This window comes from Meleagris gallopavo, chromosome 4 (genome assembly GCF_905368555.1).
Source record: "Meleagris gallopavo chromosome 4, MGAL_WU_HG_1.1, whole genome shotgun sequence".
NCBI classification, from domain to species: domain Eukaryota; kingdom Metazoa; phylum Chordata; class Aves; order Galliformes; family Phasianidae; genus Meleagris; species Meleagris gallopavo.
Window position 1 is genome coordinate 25,896,586 of NC_139407.1, and position 26,372 is coordinate 25,922,957.

Below are 26,372 nucleotides of genomic sequence, written 5' to 3' on the forward strand. Positions count from 1 at the left end.
AAAGGGCTTTTCTCTTTTCTTAAGTTGGAAATTCTTCATATTCTCACCATGCTGAGCTAGCGCTGTGTCATATAAAACCAGCAGACCCAATGCCATATGCTCTATGCTAAAAGAAGCAGCCTATAGGTGGATGTCTTTTCCTGCCACAGCACATAAAGCTGTGCTCTTTAGGAGATGAGAGAGAAGTCCCCACACAACAGTAATTATAAGAAGTATATGCCTTCAGTGGTAACAATCACTGGGGTATTTTTCAATATGTGACTTCTAAAAGAACAATTCAATATTTGGTGGGAAGTCCACAGTGATGCACGCATTCCAACAGAAGCAGGACTACTCATGCATCTTCCACATGGTCAACATATTAGACATAGACCTGTGATAATCAGATTTTTCCAGTGGAAAAAAATCTTATGTTGCAGCATATGATCACCAGAAGCTCTCATCTTGACAGATCAGCAGGTCAGCATCCAACTGTATAATACTGATTTGTGCTGGTACCTGCTGGATAGTTACACTGCAGAAGAAATTTTGGCATCTGTTAAACCAGTTAAAAAAAAAAATTAGTGAGTTGAATTAAGTTCACCAAATACAGCATTTTTGGGATCTCTAATCTGGGTGCTGGCTGGCACCCACTCACCACAAGAACTGAGTGTCAGTGCCCACATCTCGCTGCTGGTGAGCCCTAAGATTCAACACAGTTTTCCAAAAAGTACAAAGAAACTTCTTTATATTTGGACCACAGTAAATCAGAGTATTTGACTTCTCCATTAGCACTGTGAATAAATATGGAATAAATATTATTACTACGTGAAGACTGTTGAATGCTCTCTAAAATTATACCAAATGATTAACCAGATGTTACCAAGTTGCACCTATACCCCACATCCTGCCCTCTGCAGTATACATGAACAGCATCCATAAGAGCTGAGATTTTAATGCAATAAAACATGTAATTCTGAGGGACTGCTCTTGTACTTAAAGCTGAGTATGTGGTTGAGTGTTATTTGGATCAGGGCCTATCTTTTTGAGAAAATAAATTAAGAAGCAGCCTAAACTAGCTTTAATCCTCAGGGTATACATCTGAAGATAAGAGGATCATGAAGAGCGATTTGTGCAGCAAGTGCTGGAAGGACAAAATCCTGTTTCCTGTAATGACAGAGTAGTATCTCTTGCACTCTTGAATGACTCCTCTTCGGATACTGCCATGGGTATTTAACTTGGACCTGCTTCACCCAGTGTGGGAATCAAATGTTATTTCTGCATTAGAATAAGATTTCTTATTTCATGGTCTCCACCACCATAGTTCTTTTTGGGAGTCTTTTTACTTTACTTGGGGCGAGGTCTCTGATAGTCTGCATCCCCTATCCTCTAGATGAACCTCCCCCAGGAATGCATGTTCAGTATATACGTGAAGTAATTTATAATCACAGACATTAGGTAGTAGGTTATGGACACAAAGACTACAGCTCCTGTCTGTCCAGCCTTCTGAAATACCTCTGAGCCTTACTAATACTTGGTACTGGGCAGGCAGGACCTGAGTAATCAAGAATTTAAGAAAGAGAAGATAAATAATTAGCAATAAACTTGTATAGCTAGCAACAATTCATGTCTAGTCAGCATGAATATATATGTAATATTTCATCATACACACTGCAAGAATATCCTGCACAAGATTGATCAAACCAGAGAACAAGTCATGACATGCCCAAGGAAGCACTTGAAGAGGCACTGGGAAGACCTGGCATCACCCCCCCTTGGTGCTCTTTGTTTAACAAAGGAAGTGGCCTTTGGACAGAATGAAAGAGGCCTTGGAGAGGACCACCATATCAATGTGATAACGAGAGTACTGAGACATCTTGGAAACAACAGGGTGGTGACTGACTGGCACAAGATAACACATGAATCAACAAGTATTAGAATGCAATTAACAAATGTAAGTCTTTGGTAAGATTGTGAATCTTGAGTATCCAGCCAATGGGAAAACAGGGGAGGGGGTACGCATGGGGGACGCAAGGCACAAAAGCTGTACTACTACGTCCATAGGTGCGTTTCTGCTTGTGAGATGTCGCCATTGCAATCACAAATAATATTTGCTTTATCAGAGATACCGTCCTGACAAAATTATTTGGATATTCCCAACACCAGTTATAAGAATTCATCCAAAATACTGTTGATTTCATCAGATATTTTTTAACAAAAACAGTAATATTACATTAAGTACTGTTTGTGGCTATGACAACTGGACTAGATGATCTTAGCTGTCTTTTCCAACCTTGATCATTCTATGATTCTATGAACACTTCTTATTAAACTGGAGTATCAGCAGAAGATTAATTATAGCAGCATGTTTTGATTACTGACTAAATCAAGAACTGGGTACTCATTGACAGAAAGCATTCACTATACATTGTTGGGTATTGACTGATGTCAAGACTGAAGTAGCACTGAATGTAAAGAGGAAGTCATAGAAGTATCTTTCCTTACACATGTAAAATAGAAACGTTTCTGTATAGCTCTTCTTTAATTCAAGTAAAAGGGAGAGGATAGTTAGCTGTGCAAAACACTGTATTCTTACACTGAAAAGAACTTCTCAGTGTAGAATTCCCCTCCCCCCTTTTTTTTTTCCTTTCAATTTTTGCGAAACATTGTGGGGTTTTCTTCTTTTCTTTTTTTTTCTATTTTTCTTTTCCTTCCCCCCCCCTTCCCCTCCCTCCCCCCCCCAAGTAAGCTCTGTCTAAAAAATCACCTATGCACTGTTTTGTGGAGAAAAAAAAATAAAATCCTTTCTTCTTCCAAAATTCTTTCTCCCTGGTCTGAAAGATATGTAATTTATGTTATATATAAAAATTTTCATTGAGGAGGGTACTTCAGGCTTCTTGTGCAGCCTACAGAACAAATCATCCAAATTGAGCCAAAAAGCAGTGGAAGAATTAAACACGTTAGAAAATCACATGCACACAAAGCATAGGAGGTAAGAAAGGATAGAGAAGGCTGTAAAGCAGTTTTCCAAAGTAAATAGCCTAGATCTAACTTAGAGCTGAAGATTTAGAAAGTTCAGAAGTAGCCTTCCCAGCAGAACCAATATTTGGCACTGAGTTAAAAAAAAAAAAAAAAACTAAAAAAAAAAACAACCAGAAAACAAAATTTCCAATACACGTCACTGTTTCGTGTTCTGCTTACATACAGATCACAGCCTTAAGCTCTTCACTGTCTTTGATCCTAGGATGTAAGTAACATAAAGGGGAGTACTGGTGTTCATGCCAATTCCATTTCCAGGAGCCCAACACCGTTTTCCTCTCAAAAAATGAAGACTGTTCCCTAATCTCCCTCAAAAAGTCCAATAACGGCTTCCATCTCAAAACAACAACAACATCATCACCAAAAAACAAAAAACAAGAAAGAATTCAAACACAAATTATTTCATAAGAAGTCAACTAAAAAGTCACCTTGAATTCATACTGGAAAAAACACATTCAGAGATTTGACATCTATGTATGTTAACTAACTTAATCTAACCATCAGAACCAAAAATTGGGCATACAAATACACAGTTTTCTTCAGCTTACAAAATTAGTTAGAGCTTTGTAGATTTCAAAGCATTGTGACTGAACAATTTCAAGGCTGATTTCAAGAGCAGAATTGGCTATAACACAGTCTCATGACCCCACAACCTGTACAGCATAATTTGTGCAACTGAGAACAGTACAAATCTCGCACCAATTCAATTACTTTCTCCATACTCCCAGCAAATGGACACTAATGGACAGAAAATTTTATTCATTGATTACTATGTAAAAGGCTCTGTCTCACATAAAGAGATGGTAAGATAAAAAAAAAGATCTAATTCACATATTTCTGTGAAATATGTAGGTGCAGTTATTTTGGATAAAGACTCTCATCATTAAGTTTATGGGAAGAACAGCCAAGATTTTTTTCTTCTCATCACATCAATAGATATTTTGGCAAGGCAAAAAGCAAAAATCATTAAGAGCAAACGATGACAATCAAACTAAATAGAAAAGATATTTTCTGTGATGCATTTTTCTAGTTTTTATGTTTAATTTTTACAGCTAGTTACTCTCAATATGCTACTGAAATTAACTTTTTTTTCTATCAGTATAAATGTAAAAATAAAGTACAAGTGTGTACTGTACCTTGTTTTACCTGTAAGGAACACACACCTGACAAAAGGCAATCTTCACATCCAGGGTAGGTTCACCACAATAGTACAACAAATGGCGGCTCATAAATACCTACAATTAAAAAGAAAATAAACATATACATTTGTGTGCTTGCTAACGTACAAGTACAGAACAGTTAGATGTGAATTTGGGTCATGAAGCCACCCTGAGTTGCTACCCAGCTCTCGAAAAGAACAAATTGCTTAGAACGTTGCTGGGAATGGGCTTTAAAATCATTCTAACAAACACTCACCAATGCAACAGCCTGCAACAGGGCTTGCTTACGTCAGCAAGAGTTTTAGAGTAACAGAAAGCATTAGCCCAAATTTTCTCTTGTCACTTGTATATTCCTATAGTCTCACCAAATTCAAGTCAGCAGGTTGTATACAGTGCAGCAGTGAGAAATAGTGTTGTGGGGAGGAAAGGAACAATCTCTAAGTTGTCAGTTATTAGGAAAATCAGAGAAAACAGAGAAACTAATTATTTCTCTGTGTAAGTTGATGGCCTACTGCCTCATGAACAGTACGCATAGTTCTGCTCCTCATCTTAACATCTTACAACTTGGAAAGATGCAGAAAAGGGCAGGAACAATGCTCCAAAGCAGACATGAGACAACGGCATGAACAGATCTTTTTAGTAAGAGAACTAACAGGGGATATGCTGAAGATCCATCAAATAAGTGGCACAGCAGCAGCGAGAAGCAGAACATTTCTTTTCATTTTAAAGTAGACACAGTCTGGATCAAATTAAGTTGTCAAATACCAGGCTTAGTATAAGTACAAGGAAGTAGTTCTTCACCTTCAGTTTCTTGAGACTGTAAAGCTTCCTGCCTCAAACTGGTGTGGATATCTGAATCAACTTCAGTTTTTATACACTGAGACAAATTCACATAATATGCCTTCTGAATCTATTTACCTCAAAACTATCACCTCAGATTCAAGGCAATCCCAAGTTACTGTCTGCCACTACGTGCTCAGCCCACTGTTGTACGCTATCACAGCACTTGATAGTGGCCAAGGAGACTACATACTGACCTAGACAAAACTATTATAACTCTTCAAACATTTTAAATTCCATAGCATCGCACTCAGCTCTGACCAATCAAAGCTTTCAATGTTGCATTCTCACATGGGAAATAATGTACAGAGATGTTATCAGGGAGCTACATCACAAGCCATTGGAGCATATTGATTTTCCAGTCCAAAAAATAAAAAAAAAAAAACTCTTTTAACATCACAATTGGAAACCAGCAACTTTTAGTGAAAAAGAGATGAATAATATAGAACTCCACATTTTTCTTACAAATACAAACTCATTACAGTGACAATGCATCCATGACTCCATTAAGACATGATTCTGAAACTGAGTCCCCATCTGTAGGGCCCCTCTGACATACACTGCTCCATTATAGGAATAATAACTAACTGTAGCAATAGATATTCCCAAATAAAACAAAACAAAGATCAAAACCACTGGAGTAACTTCAACTCTCAAAAAGTTAAGAAACAACGAGAAAGTATTCACATGCATCATGTATCCTGTGTGTTTAATTTTTAATGAATGAATGAATAACACTGTTATGAAAGCAAGCACATGATCTTTCTGCTTCGCATTACAGTGTCTGAGACTGCTGCCTCATTGCCCAATGAGTCACTGCTGGAGCTTCACATCCCACAGAGGGTTTGTGTTAATGCAAGAAGAAGAAATATAGATTTTTTTTTAATAAGAAAAAAATAATTTTAAAAAAGCTTTTAACATAAATCATATGCTCAATGATTTGTGGAAAGCCAGCAGATAATCACAGTCCCACACTGTAGATATATGCTCTATGAAATCCTATTGGCTAGATATACAATACTGCTCCAATAATCAATAATTGATATGTCATTAGTCAAAACACACCATATTCCACACAGTCTAACAACGGAAAGTGAAGAAAATAAGGGAGGGAAATCCAGTTCCTCACTGAATCTACTGTAAAGTTCCACTGAGAGGATGAATTCTGCCCTGCATATGCATTATGACTTATACATGGCCCCTCTGCTTCCCACCAGAATGACAATAGCTCACAATAGTAATCCAGAACAGAGTAATAAACTGGTAACATTTATGAGCTGAAAGATGTTTAACTATTTATTATGCTGTCCCTGCATGCAGCTACTGCTCTAAAAATAATAGAAGTATGATACGTTTCATTGGCGTGGATCGATAATCACGTTCCTCTGTACATGAGATAGATCTAATGTCTCACATGGCCAAGAATGAGAATAACTTTCTGTAGCAGTTTTGTAAGACTGCATACCCAGAGCAAAAGAGACTTGAGTTCATGTTTTCCACAGTGACTGTCTTTGTACATGGAACTTAAAGGAAATTTCCTTTGATGTCCTGTATGTAATCACATGTAACTTCTAGTTTCTTAACACAAAAATACATTCACACTTAACTACCCTCGATCATGCCTTGCCCACATATCAGATGAGGCAGAGTAAAGCAAATCAAGAAGGTCTGATGCTGAGATAAGCACAGCACAAAGCAAATATCATGCAAGAAGCAACTTAGAAACAGCTGCATGTGCTGGGATCTGAGTGTTGTTTAGTGAAAGCATGAGTACCTAGTATTTCTTCAACTCTACTTTTGACTCTTTATATTTTCTGCCTTGAGCAAAATTATCCAAGGGGGTTTAACTGAACAATCTTGATGCTACAAGACAGCTTGAGACAACCACAGCTGGAATGAAGCTGAGTAGCTAGAGATCACAGCAGCAGCACAGGGAGAAAATATGTCTGTGAATCAGTAACAACACCATAATAACTCGCAATTTCATTGGGATCAAATTAATTGTATGTCAGAATCTGTAAGACCATTCAGCTCTCAGCAGAAAAAGTACCGTGATCTAGTTTCAAAAAAATCCAAAGGAGGCACTAAAAAGGTAAGATGGAAGTTAGAGAGAGGGCACATCTAAAGAAGTGACTGCCTGTACTTGAAACATGAGACAGGTTGGTTTTGTGAAGTTGCCAGCTCAGAAGTTTACTTTGATCTTATTTCACTATGCAGCTTTAGCTTACTAAAGACCAAGGATAAAAAATAGGTTGGAGGCGACTACCTGCTAATAACAAAAAGCCAAACTTTTATTTTACTTAATTTTACTTCTTTTAGATATACATAGACAAAACATATCACATGACAACAGCAGAGGCTTGCTGAAAGACCTTCTTTCTCCTAAAATCCAAAGAGAAGTTCTCACAGAATAAAGGCAGCATCTTTGCTTTCTGAGCCACGCATCCTCCCCTCACCAAAGACAAGCATTTTTCATCTTTCTTCACAATGAATACACACACACGCTAGTAGTACCTGTCCTCTGACTGCTCTCCTGCCAACAGCTCCTATTAGAATCATAGAATCATAGAATCACCAAGTTTGGAAAAGACCTAAAAGATCATCCAGTCCAACCATTCATCTATTACCAATAGCTCCCACTAAATCATGTCCCTCAACACAACATCCAGTCTTTCCTTGAACACCCCCAGAGTCGGTGACTCCACCACCTCCCTGGGCAGTCCATTCCAGTGCCTGACCACCCTTTCTGAAAAGTAATACTTCCTAATGTCCAGCTTGAATCTCCCCTGCCGTAGCTTGAAACCATTCCCTCTGGTCCTATCACTAATGACACGAAAGAAAAGGCCGACCCCCAGCTCACTACAACCTCCCTTCAGGAAGTTATACATCTTCCAAACCAAGTGGGCCTGTGATATGCTTTCCCTTTTCATTTTTCTATGACAACCACCTCTTTTGGAGAAGGATTGCTTGTTTCTAAAGAGGAATAACTCATTATTATTCCAAACCACTTGGAAAAGTGATGGGATTAAATCAATAATATTAGTATAATTGCTGAGAGCAGAGAGGAAGCAGGGTGATGACAGCAGACAAAGCAAAGTAGAAGAACAACAGCAGTTCCAGCTCTCCCATATGACCTCCCTGAGCTGAACCTTCCTGCTGCTCCCTGAGCTCCTTCCTCTTCTCACAGCTATGTGATGTTGATGCATGGTTTTGGGCAGTCTGGCTCCTAGCCTTTTGGCTTTGTCAGCATTTTTTCATCCCCACGCTGGATTTAGTTGACATTAACTGGCTTCTGGATCATACAAGATCTTCTGCTTGCTGTAGGTCTGTGAGGTGCTGGCTTTGCTATATGGCCCTAGGAGCATCTCAGCACACGCTGTGTTGTCTATCAGCTTCTCTTCTCACCCATCCTTCACAAAATCTTGGGTCTCATAAAAGCATCACAGGTACTCTTCAGGGAGCCTCTCCATGGCTACTTCTTGTTTCCTCATTAAGAGGCAACTTCCTTCTTCCCAGTGGACATTGGCCTTGACCTGTCAAAGCATATTTATTCTTCCTGTGACAAATCTGAAAAACCAATTTGGAGCCTCGTGACATTTCCATACAGTTTCTTAATTCAGAGAGACCAAGGAGCCTTGAGTTCTCACCGCACCAAAAATCAAAGCCTTTAGGTCAAACACAGCAACCAGAGATGTAATTGAGTTTTTGAAGTGAGATGTTGCAGCTGTTGGATGCATTTAAACTGAAATGTGCTGATAGTGTTCAAATAAAGCAAGTGCCCTCCCAGCCTGGTGCTTTCCACACCACCTTCCACTTCCCTAAGGCTGTTCTGTTAGAAATGTTCGTGTCCTACAGTACAATGAAGGAAACAATTCCTTCAAATTGCAATTTTGTAAACATCCTCATGTGGAAAAAAAAAATTATTAAGATCCAATTTAAACATAAATCAACTGCAGCTGAAGAGATCATCCACAGAACTGCTTGCATAGAATACGGCTGGATTAACACATGGCAAGGCATAGCTGCAATGAAAGACTTCAACAGAATTACAGGACGACTTCAAGCGATATGCTAGAAATCATTCCCAGCCCCATCCAGTGTGATAATCTTAGCAAAACATGGAAATGGTATATTCATATCAAGAACCAAGCCCACTATTTTCTCGTTATTTGGCATTACCAAACGGATAGTCATGGGCACATTGACTGCTCCCTACCTTCAGAGGGACATGGCTTTATACTCATACTACAAGAGACTAGATTTATTTACTGTGATCTCATTGAATATCATTCATGAAGAGAAAGAGAACAAGCTAAAATTAATGAAATTTCATGAATATTTAATGTGATTTAAATATATCCATACGTATCTTGTTCCACATCGGCTAAAGGGGGTGATGTATCATTGCAGCTGTCACAGAAAACCTTGCTGAAAAATAGTGATGTTCGAAGCTGAACACTGATGAATAATTAATGTTTCCTGTTTTGAAAATGAGTTTGACACACTTCATTCTCACTAGAATCACTCTCTCTCTCTCATTTGAAATTAGACAGTCTCGTCATTGGTTGATCTGTGAGGAATGCCCTTGGGATCCCACTCCCATATCTATGGTTTTATCTTCCCTGAAATTTGGCAGTTCACTTCTGTAAAAATAACACAGAAAACACTGAAAAAGTGACAATGTTGTCAGTACACCACAGCTTTCTACTTAGCATCTGGGTGCCCTGAACCTACGAAATACTGGAGACTTGACCAAAGTCCTACAGCATCATGATTTATAAAAGGAGAGAGCAATTTCTGATCCCCATTACCATCATATTTTGGACATGTTTCCGTTGTGCTGGTGTACTGTATCTAAGAGGAAAGGCTGCATTTTGTTTAAACATTTCTTATCATTGCTGCCAGTTATGACTGGGATGCATCTGCTTAAATATCCTATTGAAATAGTTTTTAATACAAATCCTTCAGGGTCATCAGCAACTTTTACAGAACTTAATTTTTGGCTCATATGTAATTTCAAGCACAGCAACAGAGTTTTCAGTATCAGTGTGAATTACACCAGCTGCTTGGCAAGAAGCTTCAGGACCTGACACAGAACAAGTAAGAACTGAAATTTCCAAGTGGATCCATAACAGAGAAAAAGCCTGCATCTACTAAGAAAGTGTTTAGTTTTTTTTCTGTTGTCTGTGCTCTCATTTTAATTATTCTTGAAGTAACAGGGGAAAGCAATGGTTGAATCAGGTAGTTATTAAGGTTAAATACCAGCAGAAATAGCTTGCTAAAACAGCATCTGAAAATTCACAAGAATCATGCAAGCAGTTCTACAAATGAAATGCCTGGAAGAGAAAGCAAACGGGTACAGAATTTAAAAGTAGCACTGAGAGGACTTCTGGAGGAGATATTTATGGGGGGAAAAAAAAAAAAAAAGAGAGAGAGAAAGAGAGAAAATAAAAAGAACATTCAAACTGCAAAGATAGGGAACTGATAAGCTGGTTACTTCAGTGATCATGGCCAACAGGCAGAGGACAGAAACAACTGAGCTTTGTCTGCCCTCTCTGCCAGTTCCTTGGTTCTCTCTTAGCAATGTTTACAAGTTAAACTGCTACACTTGACAATAGCTGGTATAAATACTCATGCTGTAGCTTTCAAAGCCAGGACAACCACCTAAGCACTTAGTTTTATCATTTAACCTGCTGCTGTGAGGTCTTAACAGCAGGTTAAATGATCTTACAGTCTCTTGTACTGTCTTTTCATTCAGAGATGAATGTCTTCATTCTGTGAGGCAAATTCAAATAGAAAAAAATATCTAGTCCCTTTCAGAGGCATGAAATTGGACTTTGGTATTGGAAGCAGCTCTGAACTAGCACAAGATGAACCTCCAGCAATCAATGTGCAAGAGCACAGATACTGTTGTCAACAAAAAATGAAGAAAATCTAGTCAGAAAGAGATGAGCACAATGAAATGGTCATTACTTGCCCACTATGAAGTAAAAATAAAAAAAAAAAAACAAACCAGCTTTGCCATAATGGTAAAAGCAAGTTTGTTAGCTGCAAATTCCCCCCCCCCCCCCACACACACACACACCCAATACTGGCACTTTGATCTGTTTTTTTCTTACTGGAAAAATTACAGAAAAAGAACTGAAAGTGTCCACTACACCACAGCTGCATAAATAATTCTTCCCTCTCAGAAACCTGTTTTCCTCTATTTCGGTCCAAAAATCAATAAAAGGTTCTTCCTTAGATAAATGTCAGTGGTAAAACATGTAAAGGTATATAACAAATCACATCAAAGCTATTTTTAATACACTCCCAAGTCACAGCACAACAACCAAACCTAATTCAAATTCAGTTAAATTTGCCTCCAGTGACGGCCTTGGTACAGTGCAACTTAACAAGGCCATACATTCTATGGAACAGGCAAAGAAAAATACTTCAGTACTCTCTATCATAAGCGGTACGAATAAAATTAATATATTTTAAGTTACATACACAAAGCCCTAATAGCTGGGAATAAATTTTTAATATTTCAAATTGTAGGTAACTGGATCTCCATCTTACCATGTTGCTTCGTTACACAAGTCAACTGCTCCATCAGTGAAGGGTGCCAATAAAACAAGTATATATCCCAGGCAAAACTGGAACTCTAACCCAGGAAGAAATGACATGAAAAGCCACGGTACTTTGATCCAGCCATTAGTCCTGTTTCAGAGCACCTTCATTTGGTGGCACTTTGGGACAGGGAACTGCAATTTCCATGAAAGTTTCATTTAGAGAAAACAATTAATAACATTGTTGATTTAAGAGGAAAAAAATTATGAAAACAAAACAATATTATGCAATACTTTTACTTGATGTTAAGCTCTATTAGTCTCTATCCACGTTCATAATTTATATAGCAAAGTTGGTATGATTAGGATTATGGATAACTTGGTGAACTGCAGCAGCAGTGTTTATAATCATAACATAAAAAGCACAGTGTAACTGGCCATTGAACCCATCTGCCCAATCTGCACCTCACAGTTACTCAGAGAAACAACATAGAATCTCTCTCCATTGGAAGGGACCTTGGTATACCTCTTGGTCAACCTCTCTGCTGAAAGCATGAGATGTTTCAGTTGGCTGCAAAGTCAGAATGCTCAGTACCCTCCTTGGTTTGCATTTAAATATTAATACAGCAGCTACACAACTAAAAATATTATCACCTCTCACCTCTTCCCCTCAAAAAGTTTAGTTTCTGTGATTCTGTGATTTGCATCACATGTGAGGAATTACCCAGCTGAGAGTCTGCTTACTGTTGCATCTTAAATCATTGAATGGCTTGGGTTGGCAGGGACCCAAAGATCAAGTTCCAGTCACCCCACCACAGGCAGAGTCATCAACCTCCAAGATCTGGTACTAGACCACTTTTCCATTCCAAAATAGCAGCAGCTACAACAAAACACCATGTCACAAAGTGACTGCACACAAAAACAATTCACTGTGCAGGAAAATCATCTGAATTTAGAGTACGAATTTACTTCGCATGGTTTCCACCTTCCGGCAGACTGAAGCACATTTTCCATATCTCACACTAAATAAACACTTTGTGGTGATGTGCACAGTTTATCCACCTCCTAGGCTATTGTCTGCTTGCTCCTCCTACAGCAAGAACTACAAATTTTATCTTTGGTATAATTTACATTTATAAAAAATATGAATAGAAAGAGGTTGGGTTGCTGTGCAATCAAATGGATGCATGAATTATATTAGATTCCATGCTATTCTGGGGAATCTTGTCCTCTTGGATGACTACCGTGTCCAACAAATGCACTGCAGCAGGCAGCTGGTGAAACGTGACATTATAAAAGCTCTTCATCCCTCGTTTGCATTCAGCAGGTTCAGACAAAGGGAAGCATTCAGATCCCTTTATCAATTTCCCATAAATACATAGAGTTACATACAGTAACACAACAGAAGTGAAATGATTCTGCCATTTTCCTAAACTGAAATTTAATCTGCATAAACCTCAGTCATTTAAGGACAAGAGGGAATAGCCTCAAGTTATGCCAGGGGAGATTCAGGTTCGATGTTAGGAAACATTTCAACTCAGAAAGAATGGCGATGCAGTGGCACAGGCTGTCCAGGGAGGTGGTGGAGTCACCATCCCTGGGGGTTTTCAGGAACCATGGAGATGTGATACTGAGAGACATGTCAGAGGGCATGGTGGGGCTGGGTTGGTGGTTGGTCTCGGTGATCTTAGTGGTCTTTTCCAGCCTTAATGATTCCATGATTAAACAGAAAAATAGCAAGAAAAATTTCCTGATTTCCTTTTTATGACTCCTTCCTGTTGCCTTGACTCACAGGGTTCTATCTACAGTAAATAAGCATCAGAACAACTACTTCATGCCAGCTGTCTTTGCTTTTGCTCACCTACATAGCTTGTGCCCCATGCTGCAGAATTTAAATTTAATTTATTCCCTGAAATAGAAGAGAGAAACAGATTCAACAGATTATTGAGACTTAAAATTCAGTAGACTCAATGCCACTCCAAAACTGTGGCTCATTTCAGTTCCCTCTCACAGTCTTGGGCTGTCTAATTTACAGCAACATTTCATCTGCAGGCAGTATGCCTTTGTAATTCACAGCTGAAGTTACAATCTTCCAACAAAAGAATATTCAGTGAGCAGCCTTATGTTCTGCCCCAGTGATTTTACACCTCCAGAAGCACTGAAAAAATTAAACACAAATGGAACAAGCTTGGAAAAGCAGATACATAAAATATACACACATTTGTGTTTGCCATGATTTCAACACCCAACATAACCAATTTGTGATGCTCCCCATTCTGAAGCAAACTACTTATCCCCTTGTGTGAAGCATAAGGAATTTGAACCCATTCAGCACATTTAAAAACATCCTAAGATGTGTTTGGGGAGGGTTTTGAGCTCGTTCTTATACTGGCATGAGGCAAACAAACTTCCTTGGAAATTTAAGTTCTGTATTCTTACCTAACTGAGACTGCAATCTCAGAGAGGTGGAATATTTTGGATTTGTATCATGTTCATCTTTTCTACCAAAACCTCACACAAAAAGGTATGTCTGGAGAGGCACACAGCCTGCAGGTGCCAGCCTAGAACCTCCCCTCCACCAGCCATAACATCCATCATTCCACTCACTCCTGCTGCTCATTGTTTGCTGCTGGAACTGTCAGAGAACTGTGATGCTGAGTGGCTTCACTAGACACAAAATGAAAAGCTGACAAAGGCTTTGTTTGCACTCATCGAGGCAAAGCAAAACCCTCTCAACAAGCACAGAATGAATCTGTCTTATATTTTGGGCTGCCATCATCTCCTTTACAACGCAGATTGATTGAAAGTTGCATTGCTATTGATGTAGCATTTCAGTAACTGCACATGGAGGGATAGGAGCAGACATAAACATAATGACAACAAGGCTGCTCCCAACATATCCAGTTCTCCATACAAGCTCTGCACCAGTCTTCCCAGTCTGACTTGGGAACAATGCCCAGCAAAACATTTGGAACAGCATCACCACCTTCTCCACAGAATTACCCAACTATTTATTTCATGCCAGAGCATCTTCAGATGATGTGCAGGGGACCACAGAATGGAAACATTTCAGTGGGTCTCATTTCCAGGTATTCAAGTTTACGTGGAGCCTACAATTATAGCTCCAGCTAACCTAAGAGGCTCAGCTTATCTGATCATATTATAACATCAATTTAATTTGCTATGTTTAATTTTATTGAAATTGGAAGAGGGAAAAAAAAAAAGTAGGCTACATAAGATACACAAATGGTTTCTGATTTTCTGCAGCTGTTCTCTACATTGCTTAGCAGATGAGTTTAACACAGAATGTCAGCCAGAACTATCTTTAGTCTTGGTTAGTGTGTTGGCATGTGAATATGATTAATCATTCTTATCATGCTAATGTGCGGGTACTTAAAGATGAGCTGAGAAGAGTCACACTGTAATCAGTACTGCTAAATCATCTTTTATGTTATCCCTGAAATCATCATTATATTCTATTTATATTACAATACTACACAATCTTGAAGAAAAGAATGTTGCAAAGGCACAGAGATCATGACTGAGAAAATTTAAATACAGGTCTAAAAGAAAAACAGACACAGATGTAAAAATGTGCATGAGGTTTGGCAAGGGACCTGTAGCTGTGTCCACAGAAGGGGACCAACACTGGAACTAGATTTAGAGGTGAAACTTCACTGTAAGTTAAGCAACAAAGCACATCAGGTCTACAAAAAACAACCAACACTGTCCAGGCTCACAGCTATCATGCAAAATAACATATTAATTCACAAACAAGGATTTATTCAAAAATTCACGGACTACTCAGACCAGCAGTAGTCTCTCCATCACAATTTACTCAAAACAAACTGCAGCTGCAAAGAAAACTAACTACAAAACACTTTCATGAATGTTTCTTTTTTCGTCTGATTCTCCTCTGATTACTATGTTTGCATTTTTAGGGTGTACTGACTGCAACCTGAATATTTCATAAATGTGTCTCACCTCTGTAGTAGCTCCTCTCTTCTGTGAGGATTTTCATTTTTAAAAAAATTGTTTTTATCACTAATTGGCTGGCCCCATAATGCCTTACTAGCATTGTGACATGCTGATGGTGAAGTCTTATATTTTGCAGAGGTGACGTGTAGCTGTTCTGAAGTACTCATGGAGAGAACTGCCCATGTGGGGGTCACTACTCAACAAACACTGCTTGACCAAGTTCCACCTCTCACCCAGTGTCAGTCAGTAGGAATCATAATGGTTGGAAAACACCTCTAAGATCCCCAAGTCCATTCACCAACCCATGTCATGCCCACTAAATCACGTACCCAAGTACCACAATTCATAGAAACATAGAATCACTAGTATTGGGAAAGAGCTCTAAGATCCCCAAGTCCAACCACCAACCCATCCCCACCATGTCCACTGACCATGCCCCTCAGTGCCACATCTCCACGGTTCTTGAACACCTCCAGGGACAGAGACTGCACCGTCTTCCTGAGCAGCCTGTACCATTCATCACCACTCTTTCTGAGAAGAAATGTTTCCTAATATTCAACCTGAAACAAAGTTGTCAATAGAGTTACAAACTTGCAGGATATCAGCACTATTGTTTGTAACAGTCAGTAAGTGCAATGGCCTTATTAACTCCAGGTAGAGAACATTTTTGTAGATCTTTAAGCACAGAAAATAGCCCAAAGAGCAAACAAACATGCAGTATCTTCTTTCTTAAATGCACCATTGTGCAAGAATAAGGCATCCATAGTCTGGATGAACAAAACAAGGAGAGAAAATATCTTGTTTGAAGAAATGAAGAACCCTTCTGAGGAAAGGTTCTGCACAGACCTGGAAGAGTAAAGTCAGCATCAACACATACCAACAACACCAGCAACATAAGATGAATAAAACTTTCCTTTCATTCCTTACAGATCGCATTATGCTTCTCCTATTATTTGGAGTTAAATTCTGATATTCCTGCTAGCAGAACTATAGGAGAAGTTGCTGAGACAGACAGTAGTAAACAAGTCAGTCTATACTGCAGCCTAACAACAGGATATTTTCCTAACTGTTCTTCACACTGGAAGATGCCTTTACAATTTATATTGCACTCAATAGAGCCATTCTGTTTACTACAAATGAAAGCTGTACTTCCCAGAATGCTGGTCTTACAAAGACAGAAAAGAATTCATGGAAAATAAATCTACTCTCAGCCAAATTAACCAGAGCTAGAAAGGTTAATTGGGGTTATGCCCACTTCTGTAACAAACCTGTCAATGTTATCTATAAAGTAGCTGGAGAGCTTTGTTAATGAAGAGCTGTATGTATCATATTCTCTAACACCAGTTATCTTACAAATGCAAAATAATATTTTAAAACAGCTGCTGCTGCACTCAAATTGCTGCCGTGTGATGAAGCACAGGTCTCATCAACCAAACCAGGACAACTTCGTATGTCATTTAGGTCAAGAAGCTTTCTTATCTACTTTGAAATAAGCAGAGAAATCAATGCTTTAAAGACCTGACCTACTGGCTCCACAGCCTTTCTATATACCATATTTGCATGAGGTTTAACAACACAGTAAATACTTCTGCAAGATCATTTTTTACCCTTCAGTTTTCATTGCCTGCAAGACACGGGTTACTAATCAGTACTTTTACTGGTTGTTTGTTTAAATAAGTCATCAGTGATACTTCACAGTGAAACACAGTAGTTAGCAGAGTCCCTGACTGCAGCACATGCCCTCTGTATGAGGATGGCCCTCAAATTCCCCACAGCACCTCAAGGCCCAGATGCCAGAAAGCAACTCCAATGCTGTCCAAATGTAGTAAACCTCACCAGGAACTTAAGAAAACAATCTCTCTGGCATTGGTAGGTCAGGGAAGAATGTCAGAACTGGAACGAGATGAGAGAAACAACCAAAGAGTGAAAATTCAGAGTGCTATTTCAGATCCACCACATCATACAGAGAGAAGAAATTCGAGGCCATTCAGACCATACAACAGTATCCAGGTGGAGCGGACTGTTTGCCCATGGAATAATGTGATACCATACTCCAGGCCAGCCTCCCAAAGTAGTGTTGTTTTGATTTTACTGTTACTGCAAGGAATGTTCATGCCCAGCAAGCCTCTATAACACAGACCATCTTTCTGGCTCTGCACTTGTACTGTTGACTCCTGTAATAATTTTAACAAAATTCCACTCTTATGAAAGAGATGCAGGTGCACAGAAGGAATCACTAGTTCTGCAAATATCTCTGATGATTCAGGGTGCCCATGCAGGGAGCAACGTAGTATGCTGCATTCAGCACCTGCTTGCAACACCACTTTCCTCTAGAAGCAGAATGCTTTCATCAAAGCTGTGTTACTGTACGTTTCACTTGTTGGCTACACCACATGTTAAGTCAGAGACATTTCAGAGCAATCTCTCCCTCCCCCTTCTTTGAGGAATATTTCCCTTGATAGAGATTACTCTCTCTAAAACAGAAATTGCCTTTTGAAACATGACAACTCATTGTATCGCTTGCCTCCATCTCCTCCAAATTCTCATTCAAATCATTTACTATAACAGTTCCAGCTCCTTTCCCTCTGTATACACCAGTTAATCTCTCCCAGTTGCTCAGTGTGAACATCAGCGCTTTATTTGTAGCAGAAGCCCTTACCTCAAAGATGCAATGGAAAAAAGAACTGAGCTCACATAGTGGATGCTGATCCCACTCACATTGTGGATGCTGTTCCCACATGACTGTGGATCGATCCAGAGAGTCACAGAGAAGGACACCCAATCCCTTTGTGGAGAAGCTGGCACTCTCTGCTCCTCAACCCATCAGTCCCAAAGAGCACTCAGCAGCAGGGTACTGGAGAAATCTCCACCTCACCCTATGCAGGATGTGCTGTATTGTGCTGTGAGTGAAAGTGGTGTTGCACAAATGAAATTCACCGCATCAGCAATAATGAGCAGAATCTATAAAATGCTCATTCAAGTGAGACCGACACCTCCAATTCCCAATCAGAAAAGTGCATTAAACCTCACTGAAAGACATTTCCATTTCCAACACATTTCCATGGATTCCTGCCTAGCACCCTGGCTGCATGTCAACGAGGATAAAAATAAAACATCATGTATACCAGCACAGCCTCACTGCAGGAGCACTCCCGTGGCTGGGGATGGGTTTCTGGAGCAGAACTTCTCATAGACACACAGAGTAAACAGAGCACACTGCAGCTGTTGCTGCTGACAGGAGGGATACCACATTTACAAGAAGTAAACTTACAAGGGGAAGGGAGAAAAGCAGTAAAACGACTACTTTAAAGTTCACCACATTCACCAGCAGCCTTCCCCTGACACATTTCAAGGTCATAATGGAAAGACAATTTTAAAACTGACCACCGTCAGTTTTGTCATGACTCTAAATAATCATCAGCAACAGAAATATTTTGCTCATTTGCACAAACCCACGTGTAGTATAGCCCTTGCAGACACTGCTGTATGCTACCCTTAAGGAGCTGGGCTGCTGCCCAGTAGAACCAGCTCTGCTTCCTTTTCCTGTGGCTACCACTGCTGGGGCTGACAACTGATATACTACTCCAAGTACAGTGGTGTCTGATGCTCTTCTTATAGCTTCAGATAAGGGTTTGCAGCTTTGAGAAATTTCTGTCCTTCGCAGTCACAGAAGGAAAACTGAGAGCACGCTCAACAGCCGCAGATGATGAAAACCCAGACTTCTTTGCACAGCAATGCTCACAATGATTTGTTGAGTATGGAAACTCCACAGGAGCTTCAAGGAAGATGAGATTTTATCAGCTCTTTCAGGAATCCAATCTCTCCCCTAGTGCAAATTTCCAGTGTCCACAGGAAGAGAAATTGTATTTCTAAATAGAAATGCTAAGAGACAAGAGGATCCCTTGATAATTAACTTATTTCTCATCAGACAAAGCATACGGATAGAAAAACAAACCAGAGGAACAAACCATGCAGATTTTAACTATGAATGTACGTACAATTTCAATACCATTGAGAGAAATTGCTGTTTTACAGTTTTATGGCTTAATTATGAATCACTTTCGTTATTACTTTACAGGTATTAATCCATGCTGCCATATTTAAATGCGTTCTCTCTCACTTGTGCAATAACAAACCTTCTGCACGAAATTATTGCTAATGAATCCCCATTACTGCAAGTGAGCTCTTGCTGAGCAAACACCATGATAGTGATTTAAAATGAAGATTGGAAAGGTTTAAGCAGCTTGTAGCCTTTTAGAGAGGTAAAAATTCTCCACTTATTGTTTTATTTCTATTAAATTAAACAACCAGCTTCTTCTGAGACACCAGCAAAAGTACTCAGGTACTGCTACCACTATGAAGACAGCCCTTTCACAGCAGAACCCAGAATCCTTTGTCAGAGACATTAAATCCTGTAAAATTACTGTAAAAGGTGGGTTACCTGGTAACAGGTGTTGAGAAGACACATGCTGGACACCTTCTTTGCTTCAGTCTCTACTTCTAAGATTGTCCCCCAGGAATCCCAAACCCAGGAGATAAGAAAGAGGGTCTGCAGAAAGGAAGACTTGTCCTTGGTGAATGAGAATCTGGTCAGAGATCATTTAGGCAATCTCAATGGACATAAACCGATGGGCCCTGATGAGGTACATCCACAAGTGCTAAGGGAGTTGGCAGAAGCGACTGTCAAATTGCTCTCTGTTGTCTTTGAAAGAGAACGAGAGAGGTCCTTGAAGACTGGAGGATAGCCAGTCTTCAGAAAGGACCTGGAAAACAATATACCAGTCAGTCTAGCGTCCATCCTTGGAAACATGATGGAGCAGTTTATTCCAAATGGCTACTTGCGAGCAACTTTGTGGTCCCCAGAACTACCTACGAACACTGATCATCTTGAAGTAACAAAGGTTACTTGTTTAAAAGTGTAGAAATTCATCATAATATATGTTTAGCCAAACAATACTGTTTAAGTTTTGTTTTGTAAAATAAGCACCAACAATGCCCATAACCTGAAACAGTGACAGCCCTGATATCAGTAACAGTGCTCAGGAAGCACCATAGTGGTGCTTCTGCAGAAGCAGCACGGCTAAGGAATCCATCTTATGGTGGGAAAGGAACAGAAAGAATGAGTCTGAGCTGAACCTTGAACTGCTCCTCCATCAAGATGCATAGCCACTTCTGTGATGAGAATCTGAAGCTGGTCTTATTGTGGAAGAAATTTTTATTTTTATCAAGATAGCATCATTTCTTCTTAGTGAATGGTGAATAGAGAAATAACTCCCCTGTTCAGGCTCATGTTGGAAAAACACTCTAGAAAGTCTTTCCTCTTTGAGAAAGATGATGACTAAATTGGAAGAGAGCCACCTGACGCAGAGCAATATTTAAGCATAAATGTAAAAATTTCTCTGTACATCATGCAAACACCACACTAGTACCCTGCCTTCTTCTCTCTTCTTGTCAGTCCTGGCTAAATGTCAAGCTGCTGTGACAGATTTCACTGGCTCAGCTTCTCAGCAGAGAGGATGAAGCTATTAGCCTCATATTATGATGGAACAAAATTCAGATTCTCGCATCAGCACATTTACTTTATGTTCCTGCTTACCACGTGGAAACCACAGATGGATCGCTAATTCACACTGCCTAACGCTTAAATGGCAGGCTCCGTCTATTCAAGTTCCTATCCTATTCAAGTGCATTTAAATGAAACTTACTGTCATAGGAAACTTACTGTCATTGGAATGCTTTCAGAAACACCATTCAACTGCCTATGCAGTTTCACTGCAGATAAAAAAAATGTTACTACTGAGAATGCCCAGAGTCCTCTGTGTCTTTCACCTGAAAAGCTTTCAGTTCACAAGAGGCCACAGGTTGGTTACTTCTAGTTCCTCAAGCCCACAGAGAGATACAGTGAAGCTGCTTGCTGTAGGGTTACTCCCCAGGCCAACAGAACATATACAAAATCCATTCTTCAAAGAAGTAGAGAATTAAATAAAAAATATTCACAAATGCATTGTCTGAAATAACTATCCAAAAGCAACCTGAAGGGAAACAGAAGTGTTCAACAAAACCAGAAGGCAATTCTAGAAATAAAACAGAAAATGGTAACGTATTCTGGGAAGTACTGGTGAATTTACCATGGAATATATACTAAAGTAGTTAAAAAAAAATTGAAGGAACAACCAATAAACTTGTTTCTTCATTAAGCATAAAATCACATATTGTATTCTATGCAATATGTACCGCAAAGTCTGATTTTAATTCATTTAAAGATTAGCTCAGATTAGCAGGAGTTTGTGAATAGATTAACATGAAGAAGTCCTATAATATCTTTGTACAGTTTACAGACCTTTATGAAGTTGTGGTAGCTGTGTACAATCAAACGTTTTGTTTTATCAACCTTCTGTGATGGGCTGTTCAGTGCTGATTTTCAAGCAACCTATTCTCAAGTAGCTGGCAGAATGAATGCCAAGAGGTGCAGTGTCTTTCCAAGAAACAGCGTTACAGGCCAGAAACATTTCTGTCATTGTCTTTGGAGGCCACAGGTATACACAACTTAACTGGACAAAGTGAAGAGACACCACTGCCTTCCAAAGGACCACGGCAACATAAAGACCGTAAGTAGAAAAATGTGTCTACCAGAAGTATTTGTTTATTTGCACACTGTGCAAAATCAAGTATGAGGAGGTACACAAGTAGAAATCAGTTGATTTTTTTTCTTCACATTCAAAGGGATGACTATTTCGATATCTTTCATGGATATAGTGTGGTTCCTCTCTCTGCATCCTGCTATGTTACCCATGCTAGAAATGAATCCATAGCTTTTCCACTGCTACAATGGAATGGACTACATCAAATGACACTATATTTTAAAAGCTCTCTGGCAAAGCAATCAGGAATCTTTGTCTCTCACATCTTTGTACTGTTGGACATGCTCATCCATTGATGTATTCAATCTCATCAAAGATTCTCAACAAAATAAAAAGGATCCATTCATTAAAATTCTGCCTGCACACTGCTGTTCCTACAATGGTATAACAACACTGCAAAGTTTAGGGACAGATGAATAAGGACATCAAAGCCAACTGCCTTTGAAAAGGGAAGGGTTTGGCAGTTTGAATCTTTCCTCTAATCTGTACTGGACCCAGACATAAATACAAATGCCTTCAAGTGTCAGGCAAAAACAAAGTCCTGTGTTAAGCCAATGACAGAAGGCACAACTGATGGTACTGTTGTTATATAATACATCCTGCCAACTGCTAAAGGTGTACAGCTACCTTAAAATATTTACTTTTGCCTGAGTCTCATGTATGGATAAATACTTCGCATAACCGATAACTGTAAACAATAAGGTAGTAACTTGTGAAAATAAATAAAAAACTTCCTAAAGCAGGCAAAACAAGATCACAAATAGGAAGGTACCTACCAGTGTGGAAAACTAAAGTGTGTCTGCAATGACTAGACACAGAATTGTGAAAAAAGACAAACCAGCATTTTAATATTTTACTCGCACATACTATGATCAAAGCATATGTTGGAACCTGCATGGATCTTGAAGACCTTACTACTGTTTTTCCTATGAAATCAAAATATACAATATAGAAAGCTACCAAGAGAAATCAGTCAAATGAAAGAGTCTGAGACAAAATATGCACAAAGGAAAGCAATAGATCTAGGAATCTGTTCACACCCTAGCTCAAGATAGGACTCCAGGAATTACTTTAAGTTTTAATACAGAATACAGCTTAACATTCTTAGAAGAGGAAGTATGAGACATGTCACTGTAAAACGAGATTTTCTGAATACAAAACTGAAAACAAAAAGAACTACAAGGTAGTAAATAAAAAAGGTAGGAAAATATTGTCCAGAAAGTACACCTGGAGAATACTACCTATACTGTACTCATTTCCTGCAAGGAATTCCTGCTCAGCAAGAGAAGTCTGCAATGGACAAAAACAAACATTCTCCTCAAGTCAGATATGGACAGCAACTGTTGACTCTCATAACCTGAAAATTAGTGGCATCTTGTATTTAGATAAAATATACAATAAGAAATCATCTAATAGAGGAGCATTCTCTAGACTGGTCTAGATATTTCAACCTTAAGAATAATTGTTCTGTGTCATTTCAATAACTTCCCTTCTGATTACACAACACAGACACTGCCTCAGTAAAGGAGCGCAGGTCACATTTTGTCTGATATTGAGACAGTAAAATCAGACATCTTTCTAATGATGTTGCTGTCCATTGCATAATTTCCTTAACTAGTGTTCTGGTTTGCTAGATAGACCTTCCATTTACAGTGCCAAACCATTACCTGACAGTTAGGTTTTAGCATCCAGATTCAATGGAATAAAAGCTGCTCTGAGGTGTTCCATGTCACTGATGAATGTGTATGAAGATTTGGCAAAACAAATCTAAAATTCAAACGGGCAATTTAGGCTTAACTCACAAGCCCAATTTTTAGCTATATCATGCTTATTTTACCAGTTCTCATTACCCTTCCTAACAGAGTCATACATGTAAAAAATGTAATTAAAAAAAAAAATAATTAACACCACTTAAATATTCTCTAATATCCTGGACCTAATGAATGCGGTTTAGTCTAAGCTGCCCAAAGCAGGCAGCCAATAATCACAATTTTATGTGAATTATTTGTTACTTGGCAATTATTCAGGGCTGTTTGCTTTGTTTTTAAAGACCTTAAACTTTCCAGTCATGTAAGGAAGACAGTTTTCAAGAAAAACAGCAGAATATTTAAAAGCCAGGATATCCAAGTGAAATCACTGGCTCACCATTCACACAGCCTGGACCATTTCACTGCCCTTATCCCATCTCCTCATCTAATTCTCACTCAAACAGGACCTGAAGCCAGACAAGACACGACATTGATGGCAGTTATCAACCTCACTCTGAACATTATCAAAGGTTGACCTCACCACATCAAACTGTGCCACCAGATACAAACCAGTGTCATTCACACTGGAATGAAGGAAGGAATGGCCTGAAAGACGAGTGGTACTGAAGTTCTGAACTTACTTGAGCAGTCCAGCTCTAACGTTGAGCAGATCAGATATGGCATAGTCCTTGGTCAAACCCATGTTTTTCTCTGCTGCATCCCATTCTATGACATTTCATAAGCTGGTTACATCCTGCACAAGCAGTACACCAGGATAGTCATGATTCCCAAATAAGAACTATTACTGAGAAATCGGGTAATAAAAAGCATTTAAACACCAAGTTTAGAATCAGGTTTTCTTTAGCTAAACAACTTAGTTTTACACTGTCCAGGAAAGAGGAGAACCAGTCGGTAGAATGACCTACATACCCTGTGCATTAGTGAAGTGCCAGTCAGCTGCTTGCTTTATCTCTTTTCCATGAGAGTTATCTTCCTACACAAAAATTCATTCAGCAGAGTTCGTTGAGTTGACAAAGATTCCTCTGTGTGCAATAACTGATGTAGCTTTTGTAGTATTTGTAGCATGTTTTGCCTCAAAGTATCTAAAGATGCCTTTTTAACTGGTTTTAAGAACACCTCTCAGTTCAGAAATCACAGGTTACAGTGATTAAAGAGAGTTCTGTCTCAGCAACTCCAGTCAGCTCCTCCATCAGTACAACACAACATGACAGCTTTCACTATGCATCACCTTCCTTAAACACAAATGCTCTCGTTCTGAAGGACTGCCAAGACGTTTGGCACAGTTGCCAGTCTGGATTATAAGGAGCAGACCACTACAGCACTCAGAGCAGAACCCTGGCTAGGTGAACACATACACTCTTCTGCAACATCAAAGACAACAGGAGAAGTAACAGTCACAGCCATTCATTCCCCAATAGGTATAAGTGGGCAAACCATTGGGGTTAGAAGCATCAGTTGGGAGTGCCAACTCTACAGCAGTGGAGTTCCGCAGCTTTGCAGTGTATGAGTCAGTTTTAAGGAAACACCAGAAATAAGTTATTGCAGAACACACTCCTCTCCTATATGGTGACAATACAATTTTCAGGACTGATTACCACATTCTGCTCTATCATCTACAACACGTTCAGCTTGTCATCCAAGAAATACCATGGGAGATTTGGTGAGCAAATTGTTGGTGTTCTTATACTGATCAGTGACAAGTTTGCAGTGAAATGGCAGAGAAAATTAAAAATAAAATTACAAAAAAAAAAAAAACAAAAAAAAAACCACACACAAAAAAATCAAACCCACATTTCTTCCATAGAACAGCAAAAGAGGTTAAGAGTTTCTTCAAAAGAATGTCTCTTGAATATTTATCACTGACAAAGAAAATCTCTCACCCAAAATGAAATGAATCAAGCATTCTTAGGCCCCGTATCTTCTGCCCCACCTCCCAACCCAGATCAAACTCTGAGCAAATGTTGCCTCTACTCCACACAGTGGATATGGTGATGGATAACTCAAGGTCATCTGTGGTCCCCATTGTTTCTTCCCTCCCCTCCCTAAACTGCTCACATCCTTCTCCACACCCCACTTGCTTTTCCTCACTCTAACACATACTGCCTACAAACACTCCTTTCCACATCTCCTGTTGATAGCTGCATAGAAAAGTGCATGCATTAGAAATGTTCTATAAATACCACCTTTCTTGTTTGAACAGCACAGCTGTGCATTACCTACAGCCCCCTCCCCAAATTCCTTGTTTTTCTTGCTATTTTTGTTATCATGCTCTCTTTCGAGCCTCCATTAAAGCTAATTACATACACGATATTTTGCCTCCATTATGCTATCAGAGCTGTATTTTAAGCATTTTCCCCACTCTTTTGTATGTGTGCTTATGAAAGACACGGGAACTTTTAATACCATATAGTGTGA

At 39.2% G+C, this 26,372-nt stretch overlaps 1 protein-coding gene across 10 annotated transcripts in view; it reads right to left on the minus strand.

Annotated features, from left to right (window-relative positions):
* Positions 1–26,372, minus strand: part of MAPK10 (mitogen-activated protein kinase 10) — a 104,127-nt gene that overhangs the window by 44,231 nt on the left and 33,524 nt on the right. For 6 of the 10 annotated variants that reach the window (XM_085222535.1, XM_085222533.1, XM_085222534.1 and 3 more), the window contains one exon: positions 4,182–4,253. In XM_085222535.1, coding sequence (XP_085078661.1) covers positions 4,182–4,247 — 66 coding nt within the window. In that variant the 5' untranslated portion in view covers positions 4,248–4,253. Of the gene's footprint in view, positions 1–4,154; positions 4,254–26,372 lie in introns of all 10 variants that reach the window. The other 4 variants (XM_085222541.1, XM_010709719.3, XM_085222540.1 and 1 more) reach the window with 1 other exon arrangement.